Genomic DNA, 25,541 nt, shown 5'->3' with positions numbered 1-25,541 from the left:
GTGCAAGTAAAAAGATGTTTTGAGTAAAAACCCACGGGAAAAGCAGTTATTTTCAACGTTATTGTTGAAACATTGGTATTACTCTTACATGTTTAGAGTAGTTTTCATATATTACACTGTATTAGCAGCCATAATACTGAGCAGTCTCCTGTTTGTCTTTGAAACACAGGCGAAATTGTGCAGAAGAAGTGTCTGGCGGACAATCAGTGAATCGTCATCTTGATAATGCATGTGTTGGCATTATACAGTGTAAACTATTTTGATGTAGCCCATTGAAGATAGCGGCAGACCAGGGAGTAAGGGTCTTACTGTTCATCCACGTGGGTTGTTCACCAGAGCCGTCACTGGCAGACACGTTGGCACACAATATTGGTGAAAATTCAGAGACACAGCAGACTGTTGAGTATTACAGCTGCTAATGGAGTGTTAGCTCTACGTCACAGATAATGTTGAAAAGTGTGACCCCCCCCCCCTTATAACAGTTGCTATTGAAATAGTTGTTAGTTCAAACTGGGGACTATTCCAGAGATTATCGGCATAAAACCTTTAACAGCGTTTCACAGGAGAGATGATCAGAGGATCTTTGTTTTTCTCATCTTCTTTCAGATGTGGGCTGAGATATGGGTACAGGTCTCCAGTGAATGAACACCCAGTAAATGAATAGATATGACAACCAGCTGTCACATCATAGAAGGACACGAGACCCTCCTTGTAGTCCACAAAGACCCCCACCTTCTCTGGCTTTACTTTCAGGGAAAGATGAGTCGGTGGAGCTGTTAGGGCTGCGTACAGTTCTTTGTCATAATGTACAACAGCCCAGTAACCGTTGTCTGGGTTCAGGGAGAGTTTCCCTTCGCGGTTTGCATCGCATCTCGCCACGCCGAGATCCCATCCGTTCTTCTTGCCAACCTCCACCTCCCAGTACGACCTTCCAGAGTTGAGTTTGTTGAGACCCAGAACACTACAGAAGAGATCAAATCTCTCCGGAGTGGCTGGTACCTCCTGTTTTTGGCCACCGTCTCTCACTTCCTTCCCATCATCGGAGAGAATAAGAAAAGCATGGGCGGTGTTTGGGTCCAGCTCAACATCCACTACACACCAAGTATGGAAAACATTCGCAGTCAATTTAAAATGGCATCTCTATTTTGTTGGTGAAGTATTTAGGGAATAAAAGCATGTAGAGTATAAAACATACCTGAGAACTTGGGCACTCTCTGAAGTTCTGTAGAGCAATGTGAGAGAATTACATCATTGATCTTCATCAAAACTTTTACCAATATTTCCTGTTAGCGGTCGTGTCTTACCAACGTAGGTCAGCTTGTCCAGATGCTGTTGAATTTCCTCCATCAGGTTTTTTGTGATGTTTCTCATGGTGCCAAAGGCGAATGATGTATCAAGAGCTACCCCACTACAGTCTTTGCCAGCATTCATATCAGTTGTAGATGGGTAACTCTAAGAGAGGCAGACACAGAGATAGTCATAAGCACTTCGAGGAGCTGAGAACAATTAGAATGAGGAAATTAAGTGATTATCTTCCATCCCTGTTCACTCTCATCCACATTAACATGTGAGCTAATATTGTAGTATTGCAAAAATTCACATTAATGCGTAAAAAACGATGCAAAACACACAAAGTGCGGTGACATTACCCTACACCCGTTCTGTATTATTGCTTAGTGTGTACAACACACAAACTGACAGCATATAAAAACATTGGTCATCCGAGATGTCAAAGCACATTACGGTCCTCTGGGCAAAGGCTTTCCCTTTCTTGTCACCTGCAGGAACAGGACATGGTCCTCCAGGGAAGCTATGTCATCCAGTTCTGAGATGGCTTTCTTGAGCTTGTCGATCTCTCTTTGCAGCTCTTCTGTGAGATGTTTGGCCTCTTTCTTCACGTCTTGTCTCTTCTTCTTCAGAGGCTTAAGGGCGATCTCCTGAGCTCTCTCCACGGCAGAAATCACAGCTGAAAACACAGCCTCGATCTCCCACCACTCATTATCCAGCTGGTCCTGAAAGTGGGAGAAAATCACGAGTGCGTCATGCGTGTGTGTCTTTGTTGTTAAGTGACTTGTCTTTTACACTGTCGCATAGTTAACTTTGAAAGCACAGCATAGTAATCATGAACAAAAATCAGGGTGGCTGAAGACCAGTATTTGGTGTTTCCTAATAATAGGGCATCGATGGTTGATGTCATATGTTTTCCAATCGAGGAGTTGTCACTTTCTGACCATTGAACAGTGAAAGCGAATCACAAATTGTTTTCATGTTTGCCCTCAGGTCTTTTGTGAAAGTATTTGTTGTCCCTTATGAGGATAAATGTATGAGTATACTGGGGCATCCGGGTAGCGTAGCGGTCTTTCCCATTGCCTAACAATATGGGGATCGCCGGTTCAAATCCCCGCATTACCGCCGACTTGGTCAGGCGTCCCTACAGACACAATTGGCCGTGTCTGCGGGTGGGAAGCTGGATGTGGGTGTGTGTCCTGGTCGCTATACTAGCGCCTTCTCTGGTCAGTCGGGGTGCTTGTTTTGGGGGGGAGGGGGAACCTGGGGGTAATAGCGTGATCCTCCTACGTGCTACGTCCCCCTGGTGAAACTCCTCACTGTCAGGTGAAAAGAAGTGGCTGGTGACTCCACATGTATCGGAGGAGGAATGTGGTAGTCTGCAGCCCTCCCCGGATTGGCAGAGGGGGTGGAGCAGTGACCAGGATGGCTCGGAAGAGTGGGGGTAATGGGCCAAGTACATTTGGGGGAAAAAATGGGGGGGGTATTAAAAAACAAAAAACAAAAAGTATGAGTATATTAAATAAAGTTCTGCTTGCAAAAATGTAAAACATGTAGATATTGCTCGATGGCAGATAAAGCTTTAGGCAAGATTATTCTTCCATAAGAAAAAGTTATTTTTTGCATTGGGGGGCGGGGGGGCATCTTAGAGGATAGCATATGAAATTTGCTAATTCCAATACAACTGATTTTTCATTTCCATCCCCCATATTCATCCTAGATTGCTTGAACTTCTGTCGGCCCTTCTCACCTGTATTTTCATTTCCCCACCTTATTTACAGTCTGTAGCGCCTCTTTTTGAATGTGACTTTATAGACCCCACAGGAGGTTATCCTCTCTCCGTTTGAGAGCCCTCCCACGTCCACAGGGAGGCCAGAAGGAAGGGTTCTGTTACAACACAGCGCTCCTGTGGTTTCAGTGGGTTTCTCATATAATCTTACCTCGCAGTCCTTCAGAGATGCACTGATCTCATCCACCTTCTTCTCCCTTTTTTTGCTTTCCTGCTGAAGCTCTGCCTTAACTTTGTCAAGCTCAGCCTGTAGAGAATAAATATGTAAGTCAAGTCAAATTTCATTTGTTTACCTGTAAATCACAGCTTTACAATCACATAAAATTCTGTGCAATGTAAAACATCCCTTACCCTTAGATTAAGAAAAACTAAACAGAAAAAGAAAATCTTAACAGGAAAACAAAATTGGCTCCCAGATTGCCATGCCTTAGGTCCCGAGTGGGCAGAGTAGATACACACTAACAGATTTGTGATGACCACTCAGTGAGGCACTTAATAGTTACACAAGTTATAGCACAGCAATGCAGAATATATAGAATGATTACACCGAAATAACAGAATTGCAATGATAGATGTTTAAATCTATTACTTTCGACACACCATTTAAAAACTGGTTATCGTCTCACTGATGTATTTGGGCTGTGTGCCTTCATCAGGTTGGTTTCTCACCAGCAACCCAGAAAGAATATTTCACTCCTTTCTTTTAAGCTGTCTGGATTATATTTTAACCTTTTGGGACTGGTTTTGGTGTTTTTAGAGCATAATCAGATATCACATAATACATTAAAACAGCGTTCATACTACTTGCTAGACCTCTGTCCATAACGTCAATCAGCAATGACAAATAACACAGCCACGAACCTTCTTCATATCCCACTCCTCCTCGGCAGACACAACTTGCTGGCTCTTTTCCACACAGAGTGCACAGATGCATCGCTGCCTCTCTCTGTTGAACAACTCCAGGGGGCGCCCATGAGTCAAGCAGGCCCTCTCATCCAAGTTCTCCGTGGGCTCCACCAGCTTGTGTCCCTTCAGCCTTCTGGTTGAAGAATGGGCCTTAAGGTGGGCCGAGCAGTATGAAACCAGACAAACAAGGCATGCCTTCTCAGCTTTGAGTTTCCTCCCGGGGCACACATCACAGGCCACCTCGCCGGGTGCCCCTGTGTACATAGCATGCTGCGGACCAGGTGTCCTATTCAGCTCCTGGACCAGGCTCTTCAGAACAAAGTTCACCTTCGGGTCTCCCCTCTGGATTTCCTTGCAGAGCGGGCACACCTGATCGTTGTATTTGATATTGCGGGTGAGGCAGGACCTGCAGAAGGAGTGGCCACAGGCTGTGGTGACCGGCTCATTGAACACATCCATGCAGATAGAGCAGGTTAAATACTGCTCCAAGTCGATGGGTAAGTTGGGTGGCACAGAAGAAGAGGCCATGTTGTTTCCTGTGATGTCAACCTGTCAAACATGCAATCCAGACTTCAACGAAATGCCAACCCCAACTGATTATCATTTTAGATGTGTAGACCTATGCAAACTTTTTCTGAGGTGAGATACAAAAGGCTGGTTTAACATAAGATTGTTGTGGGATTGTATCGTTCTTTTTGAACATGTAATTTAAAGATACAACTCTTATTTCAAATGTAAAAAAAGAAAAGGGGGTTGCCCTGCAACCAAAATACAAAACACAGAATTAGAGCACACTATCACTTGAGTGATACGTCTCTTAATACAAGAACTAACACTAAAGAACTAAGTTTGAGTTTTTAATGGGTTTTTTTGTTTATACATTTTGTTTGTAAATACTGGAATAAAACAAGCCCGTATTTTCAATTACGATCACTTAAAGATTCAAAATGCGTGTTTTCCATCTATACTTTAAGCCCTTCGATTTTGTTACAATGTTACAATTTCATTTAGCAGATGCTGTTTTCCAAGATGACATAAATCTGAGAGTTAATACAACAAAGGCAAGGATCTAGTCAGGAGACGACAAAGCAAGCAAGTGCCAAAAATGTAGGTTCGGGGCCGATATTGAGAAGAGAAGGGGACCGAGCACTGACCCTTGAGGTACCCCTGTGGATAAGATGTGTGGTATGGACACTTCTTCCCTCCAGGATACTCGAAAAGATCTCCCTGAGAGGTAGGACATGAACCAGCGGAGGGTGGATCCTGAGATGCCAAGCTTAGTGAGTGTGGAGGGGAAGATTTGGTGGTTAACCGTGTCAAAGGCAGCTGACAGATTTAGCAGCAATAAAGCTGAAGACTGACCAGAAGCTCTATCCAAACACAGTGATTCTATTACCGACAGGGGTGCAGTCTTGGTAATGACCCCGCTTAAAGCCAGACTGATTCAGGTCATACAGATTCTCAAAGACGATTGAATCAGTTCATCTGGATACAAAGTTTATTGACAGATACATTTCATCTCTCAGCTAAGTGAAATCTTCAAGAGATACTTTTATGCTGTTTCTGAGCACATTTTTAACACAGGTGGTTTGAATTACATCTGAAAGGTAGGTGTGGGTGTGGTTTTATGATTTCATAGCTACTGGCTTCTAAAATTCAGGGTGGTCGTGTGGGTGTGGCTGGGTGGGCTAAACCGCTTGCCGTAGGAAAACGAGAAATTCACCCCCTTCCTGCTCTGTCGTCACTTTACAACAACAAAAAATGGCTAGCGGCGAGACCACCGACAGCAGCTTTGAGGTTGAGGATATGGAAGTGGAAGACGATTCCTCTTTCTCAGTGGAAGTTGAGTATTTGCCTCACGAATATGTTGCTCAGCCAATACAGCCGCCTTCGAGCCAAAAGGCTGCATCTCCGCTTTTATAGCGTCCCGCTACGGACACGCCCTCTATGCTAATGTAATTCGTGACGCAGCAAGTTACCACATTTTCGCCAGCTGGAAATCAGTTACTCGGCCGCCGATATCTCTCGTCTGGCCGTATATGTGATTTTAGGGCTACCATTTGTCTCATCGACCACATCCACACTCCTTACATTGATTAACAACAGGAAAAGTCGGATTTTGATGCAAGTATCACTTGTCTAAACTTACTGTAGGTATCCCCATCCCTTATAAACAATACAGTTGTATAACGACCGAAATCAACAACCAGTTGCATATGCAAATATGGGTGTTACCATTAACTAGAGTTTCAATGGCCATGTGTAATATTCACAGAGGATTAGGGAATGTTTGCAATCACATTGTAAGCCATCTTACAATGTGATTGCAAACATTCCCAAATTAGACTGAAGATCTCACTTAGTTGAGTGATGAAACGTATCTGTCAATAAATTTTCATCCAGGTGAACTAATTCAACCTTTGATTTTCTTACCTGGATTACTGAGCTGGCACCAAGCCATCACACTGATTGTTCTCAGAAAGGAATTTAGAGACTTGGTTAAAGACCGTGTGCTCACGTATTTTTGAAAGAAAGGGTAGGAGTGAGACTGGTCTGTAGTTTTCAACCTGGGCTGGATTGAGTGTAGGTTTTTTGAGCAGCGGGATGACCCGAGCTTGCTTAAATCCGGTGGGGATCACACCCATTATAAGCGAGGAGTTGATGCTGTGTGTGGCTGTGGGGTTAAGTGCGGGGAAAATTGTCTGTAGGAGATTGGATGGTATCGGGTCCAGCAGACAGGTAGCAGGACTAGAGTCCAGCAGAAGGTTGGAGACTTCCTCCCCAGTTAAGGGGGAGAATGATGTGAGTGAGGCACTTTTAGCTGGCAGTGGCAGACAGAGTTGGTCAGGCTCAGAGGACTGGTTACGGATGGCAGAAAACTTATCAGTAAAGTACGAGGCGAACATGTCAGGGGTGAGCAGAGTGGAGGTCAGAGGAGGAGGTGGATTGAGGAGTGACTTAAAAGCAAAAAACATTTTTCAAGCATTAGTGGCGCCACAGTTATTGTTCTGATAGTAAGTGGTCCTAGCTTTTTTTAAGCTGGAGGAGAATGATGCCAGGAGACACTGATAGTCATTGAGGTCAGTGGACTCTGGTTTTACGCCATTTTCTCTCTGCTGCTCTGAGCCCTGCCCTTTGCTCTCTGATGACCTCAGTGAGTCGTGGACTAGGGGGGGCATTATGAGCCGGTTTGGATGTTAGAGGGCAGAGATTAAGAGAGCAAGCTAGTGAGGAAGAGTGTGTCTGTAGCCTCGTTGACAGGGAGTGAACAGAATTCATTATGAGGAGACATGGAAGCCAAGACCTCAATTGAGCGCTGAGTCAGTGTAAGGGCCCGGAAGTTTCTGCAGAAGGAGACCCTTTGGGTAGGAACGTGAGGATGTTCCAGTAGGGAGGCCGTAAATCGAATAAAGAAGTGGTCTGACAGATGTAGGGGGGTGAGAGTCAGATTTGCTGTGGAGCAGTGCCAAGTCAATATCAGCTCAAGAGTATTGCCCACTTTGTGTGTGGGAGGGGTGGGGACCTGTTGGGGGTCAAAAGAGGACATGAGAGACAGGAAGTCAGTCGCTTGGGTTTTGTCAGTAAGAATATTCAAGTCTTCCATAACAATCTGTGGTGTGTCATCATCAGGACTGACTAACATGTCTAGTTCGGCTAGAAAGTCCCCCAGTTGACACCCTGATGGGCGATATATAACAACCACTAATAGCTTAATAGGAGCAGTAACCATAATTGCCTGGTATTCAGATGAGGAGTTGTTGCTTAGCTGAGAAAGCTCAGTGAATTTCCAGTCTTTAGAAATTAGGACACCCGTACCGCCTCCACACCCTACTGAACGGAGGGGGGGTGTGACAAAGCAGAGTCAATTTTGTATGTATATATAACTTAATTCTATATATGGCCTAACAAATCACAGATTAGGCCTTTAACACTGAGGGGCACACGTTGGATCTTCTCGAAGAAAACACACCTGCAATGAGATTGTTGTGTGCAACCATCGTCCCCAGAATTTATCAACAATTACCATTTTGGCGGGGGTGAAAGTTTTATTGTTCACAGATCATATACTTTCTGCAGTGCATAAAGCCATAAAATATATTTGAGTACAAAGACTAATACTGCCATGCGTGTGAGATACAACCGGTTCACACCCACTAGATAATTAAGCCTAAGGCTCTGTGTGGCTTCATCCTAGCAGGTAATTGCATGAATAACAGAACCAATAACAAACACTGAATACGTCTAACCTGGCATCAAATTGAAAACATCACTGCCTTTAACCACAGGCGATTGTACTGGCATTTTAGTCAGAATTATGTCAAGTGGCAGGAGAAAAAAAAACTGAAGAAAAAAAACAGGAATACATCATTCCTCAAAAAAAAAAGTCATATAAAATCATAATGGCCAGGTCTCAAATAATAGGCGGGGGGAGGGGGGCTGCCTCTTCTGAGAAATAAAGGCTGGTTCCAAATAAAAGGAACCAAGTGTGCCCACACCCAGAAAACATTGTTAAGGTACAAGACGCAAATTGCAAAACTAGAACAAAGGAGTAAGGTCTAGTCACTGAAACGCTCCCAACGTTCTGATCAGTCAGACCTTCCTCGGGCCGGAGGAAGGTCTGACTGATCAGAACGTTGCCGAATGAATTATTTTTGGGGAGCATTTCAGTGTGCAGACCTTACTCCAAATAAAATGGTAAAAAAAAAACAAACAGAAATTACAGAGAGGGTTGGATGACAACGATATAGTCACACTGCACTCAGCCCTCTGCTGCCCGGAGTTTCACTTTTTAAAGCTCAAATCTGCTGTTTTTCTCTGTTAAGGAATTGTTATTTAATTTATCTGGACCATGGAGTCAGGTTGCATGACACTAACTGGCATCTTTACCGTGGTTATGGACACTCTCCGGTCTCTGAATACCACTGCTGAGGTGTTTTGACCGGGTTACATGAACACTGGTGCAGTAACAAACACGGACGTGTTGAAACAACTCCACAGCCATGATGCCAATGTGACTGTTTCTGTCAGACAATCAGTCTTACCACAGAACAGTGAATAACAACACAATATCTGTTAGAATAATGACGTAACAGCAGTCATGTCATTATTTTAAAGAAGACAAAAGTGCTGCATGTCTAATTGGAAATTAAACATTACGGTACAAAAATATCATAAAATAACACATTTTTATGTCAAATTAGGAATAATGGCCTGTCTCAGATAAAGGCTTGGTTCTCTCTTCAGCTGAGGTAAATAAAGACCCTTGGCCCTGGCCACTATTTGAGAATTTATGGTGCATTGATATCAAATCTTACTCTTTTTGAATAGGAAGTACATGTGTTGTTCTGTTGTCATTCCTAGTTGAAAATCGACAGTGCACTCAATAAAATGCAAGATACATATTTTGTGTATGCAAAGAATATGACCAGAAATAATGTGCTAAATGTGGACTATGCAGTTATGTTGTCATTACCGTACTGCTGCTGAGAAGCCTGTCTCTACACCGCTGGAGATTTCACACACGCTCTCTCTCTCTTTCTCTTTCTCTCTCTCTCTCTCACTTGCTCAATCCCATCTCCTTCCTCATTCTCTTCATTTTAACTCCTTTTTTCCCCTAACTGCTTATGTCCTGACACCACCCTTTTTCTCATTCTCCGTGTGGTAAGTTTCATTTCTCTGAAAAGCTTCCTTTCCCCGCCGCCCGAGGTCGGCGTGTGTCAAATAACAGCATGCAAATGACGTGGGGAGGTTATCTGCGTGTGCATGGGTGTGTTGGGCGAGTTAAGGAAGACTTGAAAGCGCAGCAGAGCCCCTGTGACAGACCTGTCGAGAAGCTTTTCTGGGGTTTTGACTGATGCCTTTAATGTTCTGGTGCTGGTGTCCAGGCCAGGCTCCAGGGCTGACAAGCTGCGGGCGAATGAGATTCATCATACCTCCAGTAAATGTCACCACCAATCAGTTTTGACGATGGTAATATTGTGACAATAACAACAAGGAAGGACTGGTGACTTGGTGGTTGAGTGGTTAGCATTGTTTTCTCACAACAGGAAGGTTTTCGTAACGGCCCTTCTTTGTGTATTTTTGCATGTTGGCCCTGTGCTCACATTGGTTTTTTCCCATAACTCAAAAGACATGCATATATTAGATGAACTGAAGACATTGAATCTCTAGAGAATGAATGAACACTAAAAACACTAGTAATATTTTTAAACTTTTCTTTCTTTTTTTTTTTTTGCATTATCCATCCATCCATTTTCCGAACCGCTTATCCTGCTCTCAGGATCACGGGGATGCTGGAGCCTATCTCAGCTGTCATTGGGTGGCAGGCGGGGAGACACCCTGGACAGGCCGCCAGACTATCACACAGGGCCAACTACAGACACACATATTCATACCTAGGGACAATTTAGTATGGCCGATTCACCTGACCTGAGCCCCGGAGGAAACCCGTGCAGACACGGGGAGATCATGCAAACTCCACATAGGATGACCCGGGACGACCGCCAAGGTTGGACTACCCCGGGGCTCAAACCCAGGACCTTCTTGCTGTGAGGCGACCGGGCTAAGCACTGTGCCACCGTGCCGCCCCGTTTTTGCATTACTAATTGATTATTAACTATCCTTTGCATCCTCAAATATTCAAGTTTAGGATGGGATCCTTGCATGAATTTCCATAAAAAATGCACATCTGGCGGCCTGTCCAGGGTGTCTCCCCGCCTGCCGCCCAGTGACTGCTGGGATAGGCTCCAGCATCCTCGCGACCCTGAGAGCAGGATAAGCGGTTTGGGTAATGGAATGGAATAAATGTCTGTTGATTGGATTTCTGCATGTTTTGTTGGACTTGGGCAACTCAAGTGTGCTGATAGTTTAGTTATACCTCATGTTAACCCAATACGACAAAAATAAAGATTATTTTCTTTATTTACATTTCCCATGAGTGTTGTGACATGATGAAGAGTATTCTTTAGGGAGCACATTCGTACAGTCGCCCATCTGCTGGTAAATCAGACCCTCGGGCCTGCTTGGCAAAGTTCATATCATGCATCAAGATAAATGGCAAAGGTAGGTCGGTGTATGATTATGGAGTGTGCTTTGCTCAGGAGGATTTCCAGTCACTGTCATGTGTTTCCTTCATCCTCCCAGCCAGCCAGGCCAGGGTCATTTGGCAGCTCTTGAGGTAGCGAACAGTCATTGGGTTCAGGAGGTGTGAAGAGATCTCTGTAGAGGTGAGAGAGTAAAACAAAGGGATTGAGGATTTTTTATTTTATGTATAACATTCTATGGTTAGATATTAATGAGTTGAGGTGTAAATGGCAAAATAAACAAACTAATAATTATTAGTTTGATATTGTCTATCATAATCTCTCATTTTTTTCAGGGAGCAAAATGTTTGAAAAAAAACGTGTTGTCCAGTGTAATCTGTAAAATTATCGCTAGTTCCTCATTGCCCAGAAATCCCGAGCAGCCCTTGAGTTCAGGCTCTAAATTAGGGCGGGGCTATATGTGTAGCCACGCCCCAAACGTCCAGGCTGAAACCGGGGGCTTCTCAGAGGGCCACAACGCTGACCTGAATGAGGTGGAGGGGATTGTCAGTGCGGTAGAGTTGCCCCAGCACAGTGTTTGTCCTCTGCAGCTCTGTGATTTCCTGCTCCATCTCTTTGACCAGCCCATCAGCTCCTGTCCAGACCCTGCTCCGATTTCCTTCACTTCCCTCCTTGAGGTTCAAGGAGAGCCTGGTATTTTCAACTCCCCCAAGTCTCTCCTGAATCTTCTGTGTGAGTTTTGTCATCCTCCGTTTTAATTTCATCTGTGGAAAAACAATTTTGGGCGGATCAGCAGTCCAAGCCTTTCCAAGTACAATGCCTCATCACTGCTGCCGTAGAGATGCTAGAGGTGCTAAATGAAACTGTAATTCTTGCTTTTAGTCAGTCCTAAATTTTCGCTGCCGTTTCATTTTTTCATAGTCCGCTTTTCGTGTTTCTGTAGGGCAGTGGGTGTTTTTTTTTTTTAATTTAACCTTGACTTGGTGGCCACAGGGGGCCACCTACTGGGGATATATGGTGGCCACAGAGTAACTATTTATGGCCATGGTTAATGGCGAACCCTGCGACAGGGAGAACATGCATACTACACACAGAGGACGACCCGGGACGACCCACCAAGGTTGGACTACCCCGGGGCTTGAACCCAGGACCTTCTTGCTGTGAGGCGACTGCGCTAACCACTGCGCCACCGTGCCGCCAAACTAAAAGGTGAGTAACTAAAAATCACACGACATGACAGCGTTAAGAAAAAGCACAGCACAAAACTTGGACCTGAAAGGATTCTGTACGACCCAAGTAAGAGGGAAGCAGCCACTATGGAAGCCTGCCGCTCGTACCATGACACCGGCGCTGTTGTGGCTGTAGATTCTTATGAGTCTTTTAAGATTGAATTGGACAATGGAGATTTTAAAGGTAACCCTGTGAAATCAAAGGGTTGCTTATATATTTAAATGATCTGATGATATTATTTGTTAATCGTGGTGTATTCAGGTGTGGTTCTGTTAAATTGTATAGCCCTTACCCTCATCCTCGCAGCTTCCTTGGTGATAGACACAACCCGATGGCCCCTGTGGTCTGTCTGGGCACACATGTTGCAAATGCATGTTTGGTCACTCTTACAGAACCTGTCTACCTGCTTCCCGTGCAGTCTACACACAGTGCCATCCAGGTTCTTAAACACACCGACAAGGAGATGGTGCTCAAGGCCTTCATCGCGGTAGTGGGGCTCCAGGTGAGCTTCACAATATGAGGCCAGACACATCAGACAGGACTTGACCGCGCGATGCTTTGCCAGACAGATGTCGCATGGCACTTCTCCAGCTCTGAAAGGGATGGTATCATCCCCACAGCCAGGTGGGTCTTCAGCATGTAGTCTTTGGTCTATTTGGAGTTGTGGCCTGGTTTGGAAGGAGGCCTTGCAGAGGGGGCATTGGCAGGACCCCTGGATTCTCCAGTACTCTCCTATACAGGCCAGGCAGAAACTGTGACCACAGGGGAGGGAAGTGGGGCTCGTGAATTTTTCCAGACAGATGGAGCACGTGGCAAGCTCTGTCATACCTAGGTTAAATAATAAATGGATTGCATTTATATAGCTGCAGCAGCCACTCAGATCGCTTTACAATCAATGAATGCCTCACACACACACACACACACACACACACACACACACACACACACACACACACACACACACACACACACACACACACACACACCGATGGCGGTGTATGAGTGTGTGTGGGGGTTAGCTGTCTTGCTTAAGGACGCCTCAACATTTTTGCAAGGAGGAGCCGAGTATCGAACCGGCAACCCTCCAGTTACCAGACGACTTGTGCTACCTCCGAGCCACTGCCGCTGGATTTGTTGGGGTTCTGGGGTTGGACTTAGGTGAATCTTTGTGAACATCTTTTGGGGGGAAAAATGCACTTATTCCCATGATTGCTAAATTTGTGTGCCGATTGTTGCCAGTTACCGTCAATCTGGAAAGCTTCCACTATCATCCCTATTCCAAACTCAAACAATTCCAGAGAACTAAATTGAGTTCAGACCTGTTGCACTTACATCACTTGCGGTGAAAAACTTTGAGAAAATTTTAAAAGACGAGGTTGTCTCTAGTTGATGGCAATTTAGACCCCTTGTACTTTGCTTATCAAGCTGGCATGGGTGTGGAGGATGCAAAACGCTTATCCTCGACAGAGTATACTATAAGCACCTGAAGAAACCCAATTCTCATGTGAGACTTTTATTTGCGTCTTTAACACCTCACATTTTGATCGAGCGGCTTGCTTCTTGTTTTAATTTAGCTGATCAGCTTCTAATGTTGCTCTTTAAACTTTTTAACAGACAGAACCCAGCAGGTTTTAGTTAATGGAGTCATGTCCAATGTCCTGGTCTCAAACGTGGGCTCACCCAGGGTTGCATTCTTTCCCTCCTGCTTTTTATTTTGTACACAGACAGCTGCAGGTCTTCTAAAGAGGGTAGCTCCCTGGTGAAGTTCTGATGATACCACACCTTTGCCTCTTCTTCAGGGCTCGGAGTCAGATCACGGTTGTGCCCTACCTGCCTTTGTTGATTGGTGCGATGACAACTTCCTTGACCTTAACGTGCCTAAAACTAAGGAACTTATCATTGGTTTTAGGAGAAACAGTGATAAAGCCAAAGCTAGCACTATACATGGTGAGGATGTTCAAATTGTTGACACTAGTAAGTACTTGGGAATCGTGTTCGACTCTCAACTCAAGTTCGATGTGAACACAGGTTCGATTGTCAAGCGTGGACAACAAAGAATTCACTTCCTGCGGAAGCTGAAATCCTTTAATATCTGTAACACTGTCTCGTGGATTTTCTACCAGTCATCTATTGAAAGTCTTTTAACTTTTCCCTTTATTTGTTGGTTTAATGGGTTGACAGTGGAGGACAGGAATAGCCTCAACAGTCTCGTTAAGGTCTGCTCCAAGATAATGGGAGTCCAGCAGAGAGACTTGTGCTCCCTCTGGGGGAAACGTGTGGCCCAGAAAACAAAAGGAATTATTAGCCAATCTGACCACGTCCTGTCCAGGGAATTCACTGTAATGCCCTCAGACCGGCGCTATATAGCGCCCCCTAGGAAAACAAATTGCTATTCTAAGTCCTCCATTTGTGAATTAAATTCCGAGAGTAGACATTTTAAATGAATGCTTTATTTTGTTTTAAACCACAATAGTTGATTTATACCTTTGTCTGTTTTTCACATGGCTTGTGAGCCTATACGTTCACTGAACGTTGTATTGGAATGTAACGTGCAATGTATCTTGGGATGCTTCATTCATTCATTCATTCATTCATTCATTCATTCATGTATTTGTTTGTTTATTCTTTTAACTTGTGTGAATTTTTGTCCTTCACCTGGTCCTCTTGTGAGGCTGCATACATGGCCACACGAGGGCGCCAGTGTGCAGCTCTTGCCCATTTACTGCTCTTGAATCTGCCCTGAAGCCGCTGAGCCTAACAGAAGATTAACCGCTGCTGGCCCCTGCTGGGGGGCTTAAAATGTCACTGAAAACAATATTCAGCTCTAGTCGCGTGCGTTGATGTCCACCCGTGACACTTTAAGAAACGTCAAAATAAAATAAAACCACGGCCGTCCAATTCCGACGCAGAAAGATGAAGAGCAAGATCCACATGGATGCAGTTAATGCATAGCCAGGAGGAAGTGGCAGAATGCCAACCTGCATTCAGACATAGACTTTGCAGGTGAATGTCAGGCAAGGGGTATTACAACTCCCTGACAAGACCCACGACAGTATTTTAAGTAAAGCCCTGCAACATGAACAGGGCTTTTAAGAGCTAGTTTAACTAAAACAGTGCACCGAACATTAGACGTCTCAGATGGTCTTTTCCACTTACCTTTCAAGTGTTGAGTCATGTGGCACACTTGTTGTAACCTTCGGACTGAAAGGCAACGACACACCTCTTACCACTGGGAAGGGTGCTGTTGTAACTATCCTTCATGCTCATAAACTCATATACCTGTAAAAATGTCCCATTTCCTTAGGAGAAATGCTAGCGGATCGGCGGCATGAATAGAGAGATTAATAACACAACCGCTGGCCGTGGTGAAGTAATGATACGGAGTCATTAGCCTTCCATCTTTAGACCTTGTCCATCCTTTATTTCAACAGGGGGACTGTCGAAATGTTCGAAAGGAACATATTGAAACGCACTTTTAGAGGAAAATGTTCATTACATTACATTAAAGTCATTTAGCCCATGCTTTTATCCAAAGCGACTTACAGTAAGTGCATTTAATGTAGGAAATCAGGAGGGCTACTAGTCATCAGAGGTCACAAGTGCGTCTTCTCTCTAAACAAGCATCTAAGAGCAAAACCAGTGCTAAAGTAAAAGCGCAAGAAAGAGATTTTCTTATTTAAATGAGTGAATACAATAAGTGCTAAGAGCAAGTAACAGGGTAGTAGTTCTTAATGAGGTGAGCTGTGCTGTTGTTGTTGACCCCCAAGCATATTAACAATCTTATCAAGTTTATGCTCAATGATGGATGCGAGACACCATCCTCTGACTCATTGCTATGTATGTATGTAAACCAGAAACGCACTACACCGAACTGGTGCTGCAGATGAGTGTACACACAGCTATACACATGCCTCTTTATGCAGGTCTGTTTGTTGTACATATGTGTTGATCACAAAGATTTCTTTTAAAAAAATCCAAAAATTCTTACATGAGTCATCGTCGGTTAGCATATGATTTCACAGAACTTCGTCCAAAAATAAATTAAAAATAGATAAACATTCTGCATTTTGTGACTATAGTTTGTGGGGGGGAAAAGATGCAAAGTTTGATGTGAGACTCCCCTGAGCCTCATAACTCTTCTTTATCAATGTCAAGTTTTCTAACATACATTCAAGAACTTTCGTGTTTAACAAAAAAAGAAAAACTGCATCGCTCACCAGCTCTTACTACGTGGCAGTAAATATTGTACTGTGAGAGGATGAGAGGCCCACGACTGGCTAAGTGACGTTATTTCGCTGAATCGAAACCTACATTATCCCAACAACGCCACTTGATGTGAAATGGTCAACCATTTGCTAAAATGTATGTTGACGTTTGGGATCGTTGGAGACCAAGGGGACTATGCAAACCCAGAGCACACTTGACTGTGCACCAGTGGTGAATGGCCAATAGAGGGCGCTGGGGTGCCTTCCCATCTCTCCAACAGTTTAGCCCTTCATTGAAAAAGACTTAATTACACACAAACACACTTTTTTAATGTTTTTTTTCTCTCCTGTTGTTCACAGTAGATGGGTTTTACTGTGCAGCACAGCTTGCATTGAATTTGAACTGTACAGTACAGTGGGAATTGGGTTTGAAATGCATAGTAGCTGCATTAAGAGTAGGTGAGAAGGGGTAGGAAAAAAATGTGTATACTTCCTCTTACTGCTTTTCGATCATCTAACAAATAATCTGATGCGCGCACACAGAGAGCTGTTCGCTGAGTTTGATGTGTGAGTTTGTTGATCACCTCAGATTATTGGCAGTGGCTTATCTGTATGTTATGTCCCGCTTATATACGTGTTTGAAATAAAGCATCATCCATACAGTCAGTCATTCATTCATTTATTCATTCATTCATTCAAGCTTTACTACACTGAAGCTGCAGGCTACGGCACAGCAACATGGCAAAATGTAGTTTACTACATCGAGGCTATTTTTCCCCACATTGAACCAACTAGATTCCAAGCCACTGCTGTCTCGGCGATCAATAGACGGTCAGTCAAACAGATAGGCATGCAAAAGATGCTCAGTTCAGTTGTTGAGTAAACAATAAAATGCTCTCTGCTCTCACTGCTCTAAAGCCAATTTGGCAACAAAAACAAACACACACAAAAACAAATATGTGCTCCACATAATAACAAAAAGCAGGCGTCTCGTGTGTGTGTGTGTGTGTGTGTGTGTGTGTGTGTGTGTGTGTGTGTGTGTCTGCAGCAGAGGGTGGAGTCGCAGGAATCAGCCCAAGGATCGGTGCGTGACGTCACCGCCATACGGAAGCGCTTCTGTGGGCTACACATACAGGTCGGTAGAGGCTAGTTCCCATCGATGCAGAGAACGGAAATGGAGTAGAGAACGGTCAACTGAGCATGCGTGAAATGCCTCTACCATGCCTCCATACGCCCCGCGTAGCATCCAGGCGCTAGGATTCTAGGAAGACCCACCCCTACTCTGCGTCTGATTAGCTAACTTTAACCCTAACCCTAACCAACCCAAACAACGGAGGCAACGAGTACTTGCGCATGCTCAGTTGACCGTTCTCTGCATCGATGGGAACTAGCCTCTACCCAAACAGGTCCGCATGGTGTCGCTTGCAGATCCCTTAGCGGCTGTATTTCGGACGCCTGCTGAAAGATCCGCTGTGCTTGACCTTCAGAAGTGCCGGGGGAACCGTAGCGTGTGTGGACGCTAGCGCACTACTTCATCAATAAAAGAGCTTCGTTCCTGAAAAGGTATTTGATTCCCACCACGCTGATGAGAAATGTAGTTAAGCTAGTAACTCTGCCCAACACTGGGATGGGCACGACGAAGAGGGGACAGAAAATCGTCACATCCTGTCCAGAGCAATAGACTTGAGAAATGCTGCGGAGCCTTTGAGTTGGCTTTGCGTGGCCGTGATGAGAGTGAGAGCTCCGAGAAGCCCGGGATATTCCGTGGGTTGGTGGGTTGTGTTGCCTCCCTTAATTGGCGGGGTGTTGAAAGGGTACCCTGAGAATGCCACTTGTATTTAAGGGGACTTCAAAAACTGTGCAGAACTTTCCCCAGAAGCACCACAGGCCAGGGGAGGCTGAATGCACTGGCCATGCTGTCAATGGAAAAGACGCTGGTGACTGAGATGACTGACTGACCAGAAGGTCACTGAGGAATTTGCAAGCTGGAAGGAAAGGAGGGCAACATTTCTGTTCAACTAGCAAGTAGTGCTGCTGGCCAGTGTTTAGGCAGAATTACAATGTGTTGCGTTGTTTTTAGATTTTTATTTTTTATTTTTGGCTGCACTATGAAATGCTACTTCAGTTTGTTTGCCCCCCCCATTTTTTTTCTCACCAGCCGCCACTGCTTTGCACCGTCAAACAGCTATCGTTAAGTTAACATGCAATCTAACAAAGCAGAGGAGTTGGTTTTAAAGATAGGGGGGTTAATTTGAATTTAATTTTATACCACTGACACATTCACAATTCTAATTTTCTCAAATATCATGCATTTCAGGACTTACATTGCAAATACCATGCAGTTCAGGCCTCGTGTTACTCTCACTTAAGGGACACAAGTGGATTAAAATGTTAATTTCCTCTATTCCTCTAAACTATTACAAAAATACAGAACATATTACAAGGACAAATATCAACTTCCATTTAAATTAAATAAAAATATTTGGCTAGCATGCCACGTTTGGTTTCCATCCTGACAAGGACTCTCCAAACTCTTCCTTTTTTTTCCAGACTTTTCATTAGCTTTGCTTGATCAGGGCCTTCTCGTTGATGGAAGAGATGACTATGATATCAGAGGCTTTGTCACAGCAATACAGATAAAAGAAAGGTAAGATCTTCTCTGTGAACCTCTCTTTGAACGTGTAAATGTGGGTCCTTGCCTTCACATCATAAAACGATAACTGCCCCTCGTCATAGTCCACGTAGATGCCCACCCGTTTGGGGTTGGAGTTGAGGGTCAGCGTTAATGGTGGGGATGTGGACACCCGGTACTCCTGGCCTTTCTTCATAGCGAGGGCCCAGTAACCCTGGGTGGTGCTTACAGAGATCCGCCCCTTCCTGTTGACAGAGGATTTCGCCATGCCTATGTACCAGTCGTCTTTTTCTCCAACTTGTACCTCCCAGTAGTGCCTCCCCGAGGTGAAGCCCTCGCGGCCCAGGGCGATGACCACCGTGTCGAAGCGGTCGGGGTTGTCCGGGAGGTCCTGCCATGCCCCCAGGTGTCTCACCTGACGTCTGTCCTGAGAGAGCTGCAACCACGGGTTGGCAGTGTCGGGGTCCAGAGTCAAATCGACTTGGATTAAGGAGATAGAAATACAACAGTGTTAGAGCATTTGGTGATTGTATCCGAGTGCTGAATATAATGTGAATTCTTCAGGTTTGAGGATTACAGAAGAAAAGGGGGAAGATTCGTGCAGAAAAAGGTTACCTGTGTATTTCGCTATCTTCTTGATCTCTGTAAAATCAGAGGGGAGAAATACTTTTAAACATATGAAGCTTTAAATATTGCAGTCATTTTGAGGCCAACAGCAACACACCTCATGAACAGATATGAACGTTTAGAGAAATCCTACCACTGTCTGCCAGTTTATTTATCTCTTCATTCAGTGTCTTTTCCAGTGTGGACACAGCTCTCCTCAAGATGCCAACACACATGCTGGTGGGAACGCTGGTTCTAGACCAATCTTTAACAGGTGGAGGGGTGCTTAGGGCTGGGAAACTCTGGTGAGAGACAATAAATACAAAGACACAGTCCAAAATGAGAAATCCATCTTTTTTTGGGTGGGGGCTTTTTTTCCACAATTGCATCCGGCCAATCACCCCACTCTTCTGAGCCTTCCCAGTCGCTGCTCCACCCCCTCTGCCGATCCGGGGAGGGCTGCAGACTACCACATGCCTCCTCCCATACATGTGGAGTCGCAAGCCGTTTCTTTTCACCTGACAGTGAGGAGTTTCACCAGGGGGACGTAGCGCGTGGGAGGATCACGCTATTCACCCCAGTTCCCCCTCCCCCCTGAACAGGTGCCCTGACCGACCAGAGGAGGCGCTAGTTCAGCAACCAGGACACATACCCACATCTGGCTTCCCACCCGCAGACACGGCCAATTGTTTCTGTAGGGACGCCTGACCATGCCGGTGGTAACACGGGGATTCAAACCGGCGATCCCCGTGTTGGTAGGCAATGGAGTAGACTGCCACGCCACCCGGACCCCCCGAGAGAAATCTGTCTTTTGAGAGAAATGTGATGGCAACTCCTCATGAAACCATGACAACTTTAAGGGTGTACCTCCCAGTACACCCTTTATTTATGTTTCATTTACATGTTATATATTCAGCCAAGGCTCTTATCTAGAGCAACTTGGAGCAACTTCAACAGAAGAATAGAGCTGTCGTCCATGTGTGATTAACCAAAAACCAGATGTGCAAAGGTCAGGACAACAGAGTAAAGAAAAAGTTAAAAAAAAAATTTTTTTTTAAAAAAAACAAGTAAAGAGTGATTTTTTTTTCAGGGCAAAAATCTCAAAATGCATAATTCTATCTCACATGACTACTTGATACAACAGTGACAGCCAGCTTTGTTGTGCAGAAGAGAAAACCTGCAGGAAGTGGATGTGGTCTGTGCGCGCCACATTCTCGAGGTCTGCGTTCTTCTTCTTCAGCTCGGCGATTTCTTGCTCCACTTCAGACATGATACTCTGGGCCCACCTCTCCGTCTTCCTCTGCTTCTCCTCGATAGCCAGGACCAGCTCGGCCTGGGTCCTCTGGATGGAGCGCACCAGCTCCGAGAAGACCCGCATGCTGTCCTCGATCTCTCTCAGGGCGCTGGCCTGGAGCCGGGGAGCGAACCATCACAGACATCAGTGGAAATGTGCAAGTTTATTCATTAATTGTCTGATTCATTGATTGGTTGTTTGATTGACTTATTGGTATTCTCGTTAATTTATTTAGATGAAGAGGCCTGACAGTCATTAGGGAGCACACTGGTTTTCATTTTTTTGCCAGTGACCCTTAAAGGGCCATAGCAGTATTTTTGCCTGTTGTTATAAATTGCATATTACTCCTGACCATTTTCCAAAGCATACCATAGATTTTTTTTAAGTTAACTGATCTCACCATTTAATTTAATTCAAACGTTCAGGTGATAAAACCACTTTGAAATGTTCAGCTTCCCCAGCTTACACTTATGTCACCATGAGGACATCATGGACATTTGAATTTTGTCGATAATATAATCTTTTTTCCCCCCCAGGCACTATTTGCTGTCGGAGACATACATTTTGTTGTGCAGGTATCCTTAGTTTTGTTGTGACACACCAGGCAAATTCTTAAATAACTCGCAGGCGTTCAACTTCATTATCCGTCAACGATGTGTAAAGTGTACACAAACATACAAAAAGCGTGCTATGGCTCTTGGGACAGCCAGTAACTTGAGTCACTTGCAGACCATAGTCAACCTGCATCATCGACTTGTTTTGATACAAAAGTAGGAATATTTGGAGATGCCAAATAATTGTGGATTATCGCCGTGCATGTAGACGGGTTATTATGTAGCGTATAATGTGACGCCATCATTTGCATGGCTGCCGCATATGGAGGGACTGTTCGGTCTCACAAGGACTCACTTTGTTGAGCTCCACGGAGTGTTTGATCTCCTCCACTTTCTGCAGTCGGTCTTGGATCATCTGCTGCACGTCTATTTCTGTCCTCTTCAGCAGCGCCTGGAGGACAGAATCAGAAGACGTTGAATCCTCTAACAAGGATGAGTCAACATATTAAGCTGTGAAAAGCTTGATGACAATTTCCGCTATGAACTTTGTTTTGACCTTAGTAATAAAAGTTTCACATGAGTAGGGATTTTTTTTTGGTATTTACCACTCCAAAATGCATAGGTAATGTGTAGCTTTCACAGAAAGGTTATATTAAGGTATTTACGCTTTCCTTTCACCTTTTTCTCCATCCACTCCCTCTCCACGGGAACTGTGTAGTGTGCCCTGTGGTCCGTCTCAGTGCACAGCACGCACACGCACGTCTGATCCTTCTTGCAGAACAGCTCCAGCAGCCTCTCGTGCTTCCGGCACATCCGGTCCTCCATGTTGGCCACGGGCTCCATTAGCTTGTGCTTGGTGAACCTCGCAGTGTGGGACTTGAGGTGCTCCTCGCAGTACGAGGTCAGACACACCAGACAGGACTTGACGGCCTTCGGTCTGCCCTCACCAAGGCACACGTCACAGAGGACCTCCTCCCAGGGGCTGCATGGAAGGGGTGAGGAGGGAGGTGGTGGAGGTGGATTTGAGGTTTGGGGAGCTGGAGGTGGGGGGATTTGGGGAGAGGGAGGGGGTGATGTCTGGGGCAACGGCGGTGGTGGTCTTTGGGGTGTGGTTGGGGTTGATGCTGGGAATGCTGGAGGCGGAGATGCTGGGGGGGATGATGGCGGGGAACTTTTGGATGCAGGCAGTGGAGGCACCAACGGAGGTAAGTCCTCCTGCAGTCCCATGAATGTGCTCCCATCTGCCTCTTTCTCCTTCACCCTCTCTTTCTTTCTCCTCTCCATCTCCTGCTTTTGTTTCAGCTCCTCTAAAAGCTGCTCCTTCTGGTCTTTCTCGAGGAGCCTCTCCTCATCCTCCTCTTTCCTTCTCTCCATCCCCCACTTCTTTCCTCTCTCCACTCTCCCCTGCTCCTCCTCTTGGTTGGCCTCGGTCCCCTGCTGTGGCTGCTCCGCACTTCTGACCCGGATCTCCTTGAACTGTTCGGCGATCTCCCGCAGAACGGTGTTGATGCTGATATCGGGCCTTTTGTAGAAGGTCTTCTTGCACATGGGACACTGGTACAACACGCTGGTCCGCCAGTATCCCAGAATGCAGCTCTGGCAGAAGTTGTGTCCGCAAGGGATGGACATGGGGTTGGTGAAGACGTCCAGGCAGATGGAGCAGTGCACCTGCTCTTCAGAAAGGTTCCCGGTGGAGGCCATCCCTACACGGCGGAGAGGCAGGGTCATTTTCAGCACAATCAACTCGCCTTTGACCGACGCATCGAACCTGCTGTGATATCAAGGTGGCTGGGTTACACAGAGCAACTTGATTTTGACCATCACATGCAGAAACTGCAAATCAAATCCTAATCCTAATCAAAGCCAAAGGTGGGAGTTCAAAGACAATCGTGGATTTCAGCGCTGGAATCAGTGGGTTATTTAAATTTCTGCGACTATTTTTCAAAATTCGTTGCACGAATTAATCCAAAAGAGAGTAAAAATAATTAAAATCTCTTGAGTTATCGCTTAAACACGGGGATATTTCCCCCTCTAATTCTCATGTTTTGCTCAAAACGAAACCGGAAATGCTAACAGCTGCTGGTCATGTTCAGCGGTCCTTAGGCCTCGGGGGTCACTGGCGTTGCTTGTCCCCCTGCTGTCTTGCACCCAAAGTCAAGTAACTCAGAAGATGGTTTTGTCTTCGCTTTTTAAACACGTGGCATTTGCTTCTTCCGTTCTTGCTCGGGCTAAATATGTGGCGCCGGTTCGATCAGCAGATGCGCTGTCAGCAGCATGTCTGCAGAGCTGTGGTTATGTTAGTCTGCTTTTTTAACATGAGAGGAAAGTTGAAGTTCACACACACACACACACACACACACACACACACACACACACACACACACACACACACACACACACACACACACACACACACACACAAGGAGCGAGAGAATGATTATGAATGCATGGGAGAAAGCTTGGCTATTTGTATACAGGCCCGATTAAGATCTTTCCAAAAATAATGTTGGAGCTGCTGACCCAACTTGCTGCTCCTGTCTTCTAAACAGGAGCAGACTGTGGCTTATTTCGGGTATTTAATCGCCCCCGTATCTCAAAACAAGACAAATTGCGATTCAAGTCTGAAGGGTGTTTGTTTCTCAAAATGTCACGTCGCTTGGTGCAAATGCATTGACTGCAAAAAGAGATCTGTTGGGGACGGACTCAACTTCGGGCTCGCCCATAGCCGTCCCCGGCTGTAACACCACCAAGCAAATCGGATCTCGGATGGAGAGAACGAGAAAGAGAGAGCAAACGAGCTAGGGCGCCATGACGTGGGAAAGAAGGCACCGAGAGCCATTTTTAAACACACACACACACACACACACACACACACACACACACACAGACACACACACACACACACAACCAGACACCTCCAGATCTCAACAGGAAACAAATGAATGTGTAGAGATTCCCCTGCATTTGTAGAAGAAGAAAAAGATGACAGTGCAGATATGGAGAGAAAACACTCAGAACAGGCGAGAACGTGAGAAAAGAGAGAGAGAGAGGAAGAAAGAAGAAAGAGGGGGAGATATATGGGGACACTCACCAGAGAGCAGCTGCTTCAGAGTCTCCCCACCGCACTGTGACACACGACACGGCTGCAACCGCCACCACCTCTAATGGCCCCTGCTAACACACACACACACACACACACGCACATGCACACACGCTTGCATGTGTTGCATACGCACTCACATTCACAGAGACAAGCTCACACACATTACCCCCCCATCACACACACACACACACACACACACACACAAGGTCTTACCTGCTTGCATGCACATAGACTGACAGACACACACACACACACTCACACAGACCTAAAATACACTCCCCCTCCCTCCTTTTTTACCCCAGATACAAATTTACACTGCCCCGGCTTGGCCCTGGGGCCCTGTGAGGACCGACTTTAACCCTTCAGAGAAGAAAGGGACTTGTGTTCAGACCCGGGCCAACATGAAGAGCAGACAGCGCTTAACGTTTGTTGTAATGTGCGTGTAATGAGGGACGGGCAGCTCATTGTCTCGGTGGACTTCGAGACAGGATGAGAGAGGTTGCCGTTGACAGGAAGGTGAGCTAAAGTGACATTCAAACGCGTTGCTGGCAGTTGTTTAATTGTCGCGTGTGATAAAGCTTACCCGTCTGGCACCGAGACAAGCTCAAGTATAGAAAAGTATTTTTAAACCCTGACTGGGTCCTTCCCCTGTCCCACCATTCCAAGACGCCATTTTCATTTCCGATATTCCTTGTTTCTCGTTCTCCTCAAAGTTGTGGTGAACGTCCCCCGTCTCACTGCAGAACCTATGCATATTAACAACCTGTTAGCTAAAAGAAAGAGCTGAGTGCTGAAACAAGCTCATTTCCAGACACGTTAGCTGGTGTCCATAAACCGAGAAAGACGGCTTCATGGTCCCTCGGCAAAATACCTGCCAGCCCCACGGTGGTCA

The 25,541-nt window shown here is 45.4% G+C and overlaps 2 protein-coding genes across 2 annotated transcripts; both read right to left on the bottom strand.

Moving 5' to 3' along the window:
• Nucleotides 1–306: 306 nt before the first annotated feature.
• Nucleotides 307–22,349, bottom strand: LOC130131006 (uncharacterized). Its single transcript, XM_056300866.1, has 14 exons — nt 22,225–22,349; nt 21,902–21,997; nt 20,876–21,106; nt 19,853–20,000; nt 19,708–19,734; nt 19,029–19,572; nt 12,548–13,007; nt 11,550–11,789; nt 3,938–4,531; nt 3,228–3,323; nt 1,779–2,012; nt 1,305–1,452; nt 1,196–1,222; nt 307–1,091 (listed from the first exon to the last, which is right to left on the bottom strand). Exons 1-14 carry the CDS (start codon nt 22,234–22,236, stop codon nt 547–549), a joined length of 3,402 nt encoding a protein of 1,133 aa, XP_056156841.1. The 5' UTR covers nt 22,237–22,349; the 3' UTR covers nt 307–546.
• Nucleotides 22,350–22,504: 155 nt separating this feature from the next.
• LOC130131005 (tripartite motif-containing protein 5-like) lies at nt 22,505–24,706 on the bottom strand. Its single transcript, XM_056300864.1, has 3 exons — nt 24,638–24,706; nt 22,634–23,249; nt 22,505–22,583 (listed from the first exon to the last, which is right to left on the bottom strand). Exons 2-3 carry the CDS (start codon nt 23,245–23,247, stop codon nt 22,505–22,507), a joined length of 693 nt encoding a protein of 230 aa, XP_056156839.1. The 5' UTR covers nt 23,248–23,249; nt 24,638–24,706.
• Between the last annotated feature and the right edge of the window lie 835 nt (nt 24,707–25,541).

The sequence above is a fragment of the Lampris incognitus genome, chromosome 20 (genome assembly GCF_029633865.1).
Source record: "Lampris incognitus isolate fLamInc1 chromosome 20, fLamInc1.hap2, whole genome shotgun sequence".
Lineage (NCBI taxonomy): Eukaryota > Metazoa > Chordata > Actinopteri > Lampriformes > Lampridae > Lampris > Lampris incognitus.
Note: the sequence above shows the minus strand (reverse complement) of the source record. Positions and strands in the feature narration are given on the sequence as shown.

What these genes read in the sequence shown, in the direction of transcription:
- LOC130131006 (XM_056300866.1), bottom strand. An exon ending in ACCACATCCACTTCCTGCAG is followed by an intron (nt 20,001 to 20,875) that starts GTTTTCTCTTCT and finishes GTCTCTCACCAG; the next exon opens with AGTTTCCCAGCCCTAAGCAC. An exon ending in AGGAAGCTGCGAGGATGAGG is followed by an intron (nt 11,790 to 12,547) that starts GTAAGGGCTATA and finishes GTTTTTCCACAG; the next exon opens with ATGAAATTAAAACGGAGGAT.
- LOC130131005 (XM_056300864.1), bottom strand. Translation starts at nt 23,247, where the DNA reads ATGGCCTCCACCGGGAACCTTTCTGAAGAGCAGGTGCACTGCTCCATC. An exon ending in CCCCAAAGACCACCACCGCC is followed by an intron (nt 22,584 to 22,633) that starts GTTGCCCCAGAC and finishes CCCCACCTCCAG; the next exon opens with CTCCCCAAACCTCAAATCCA.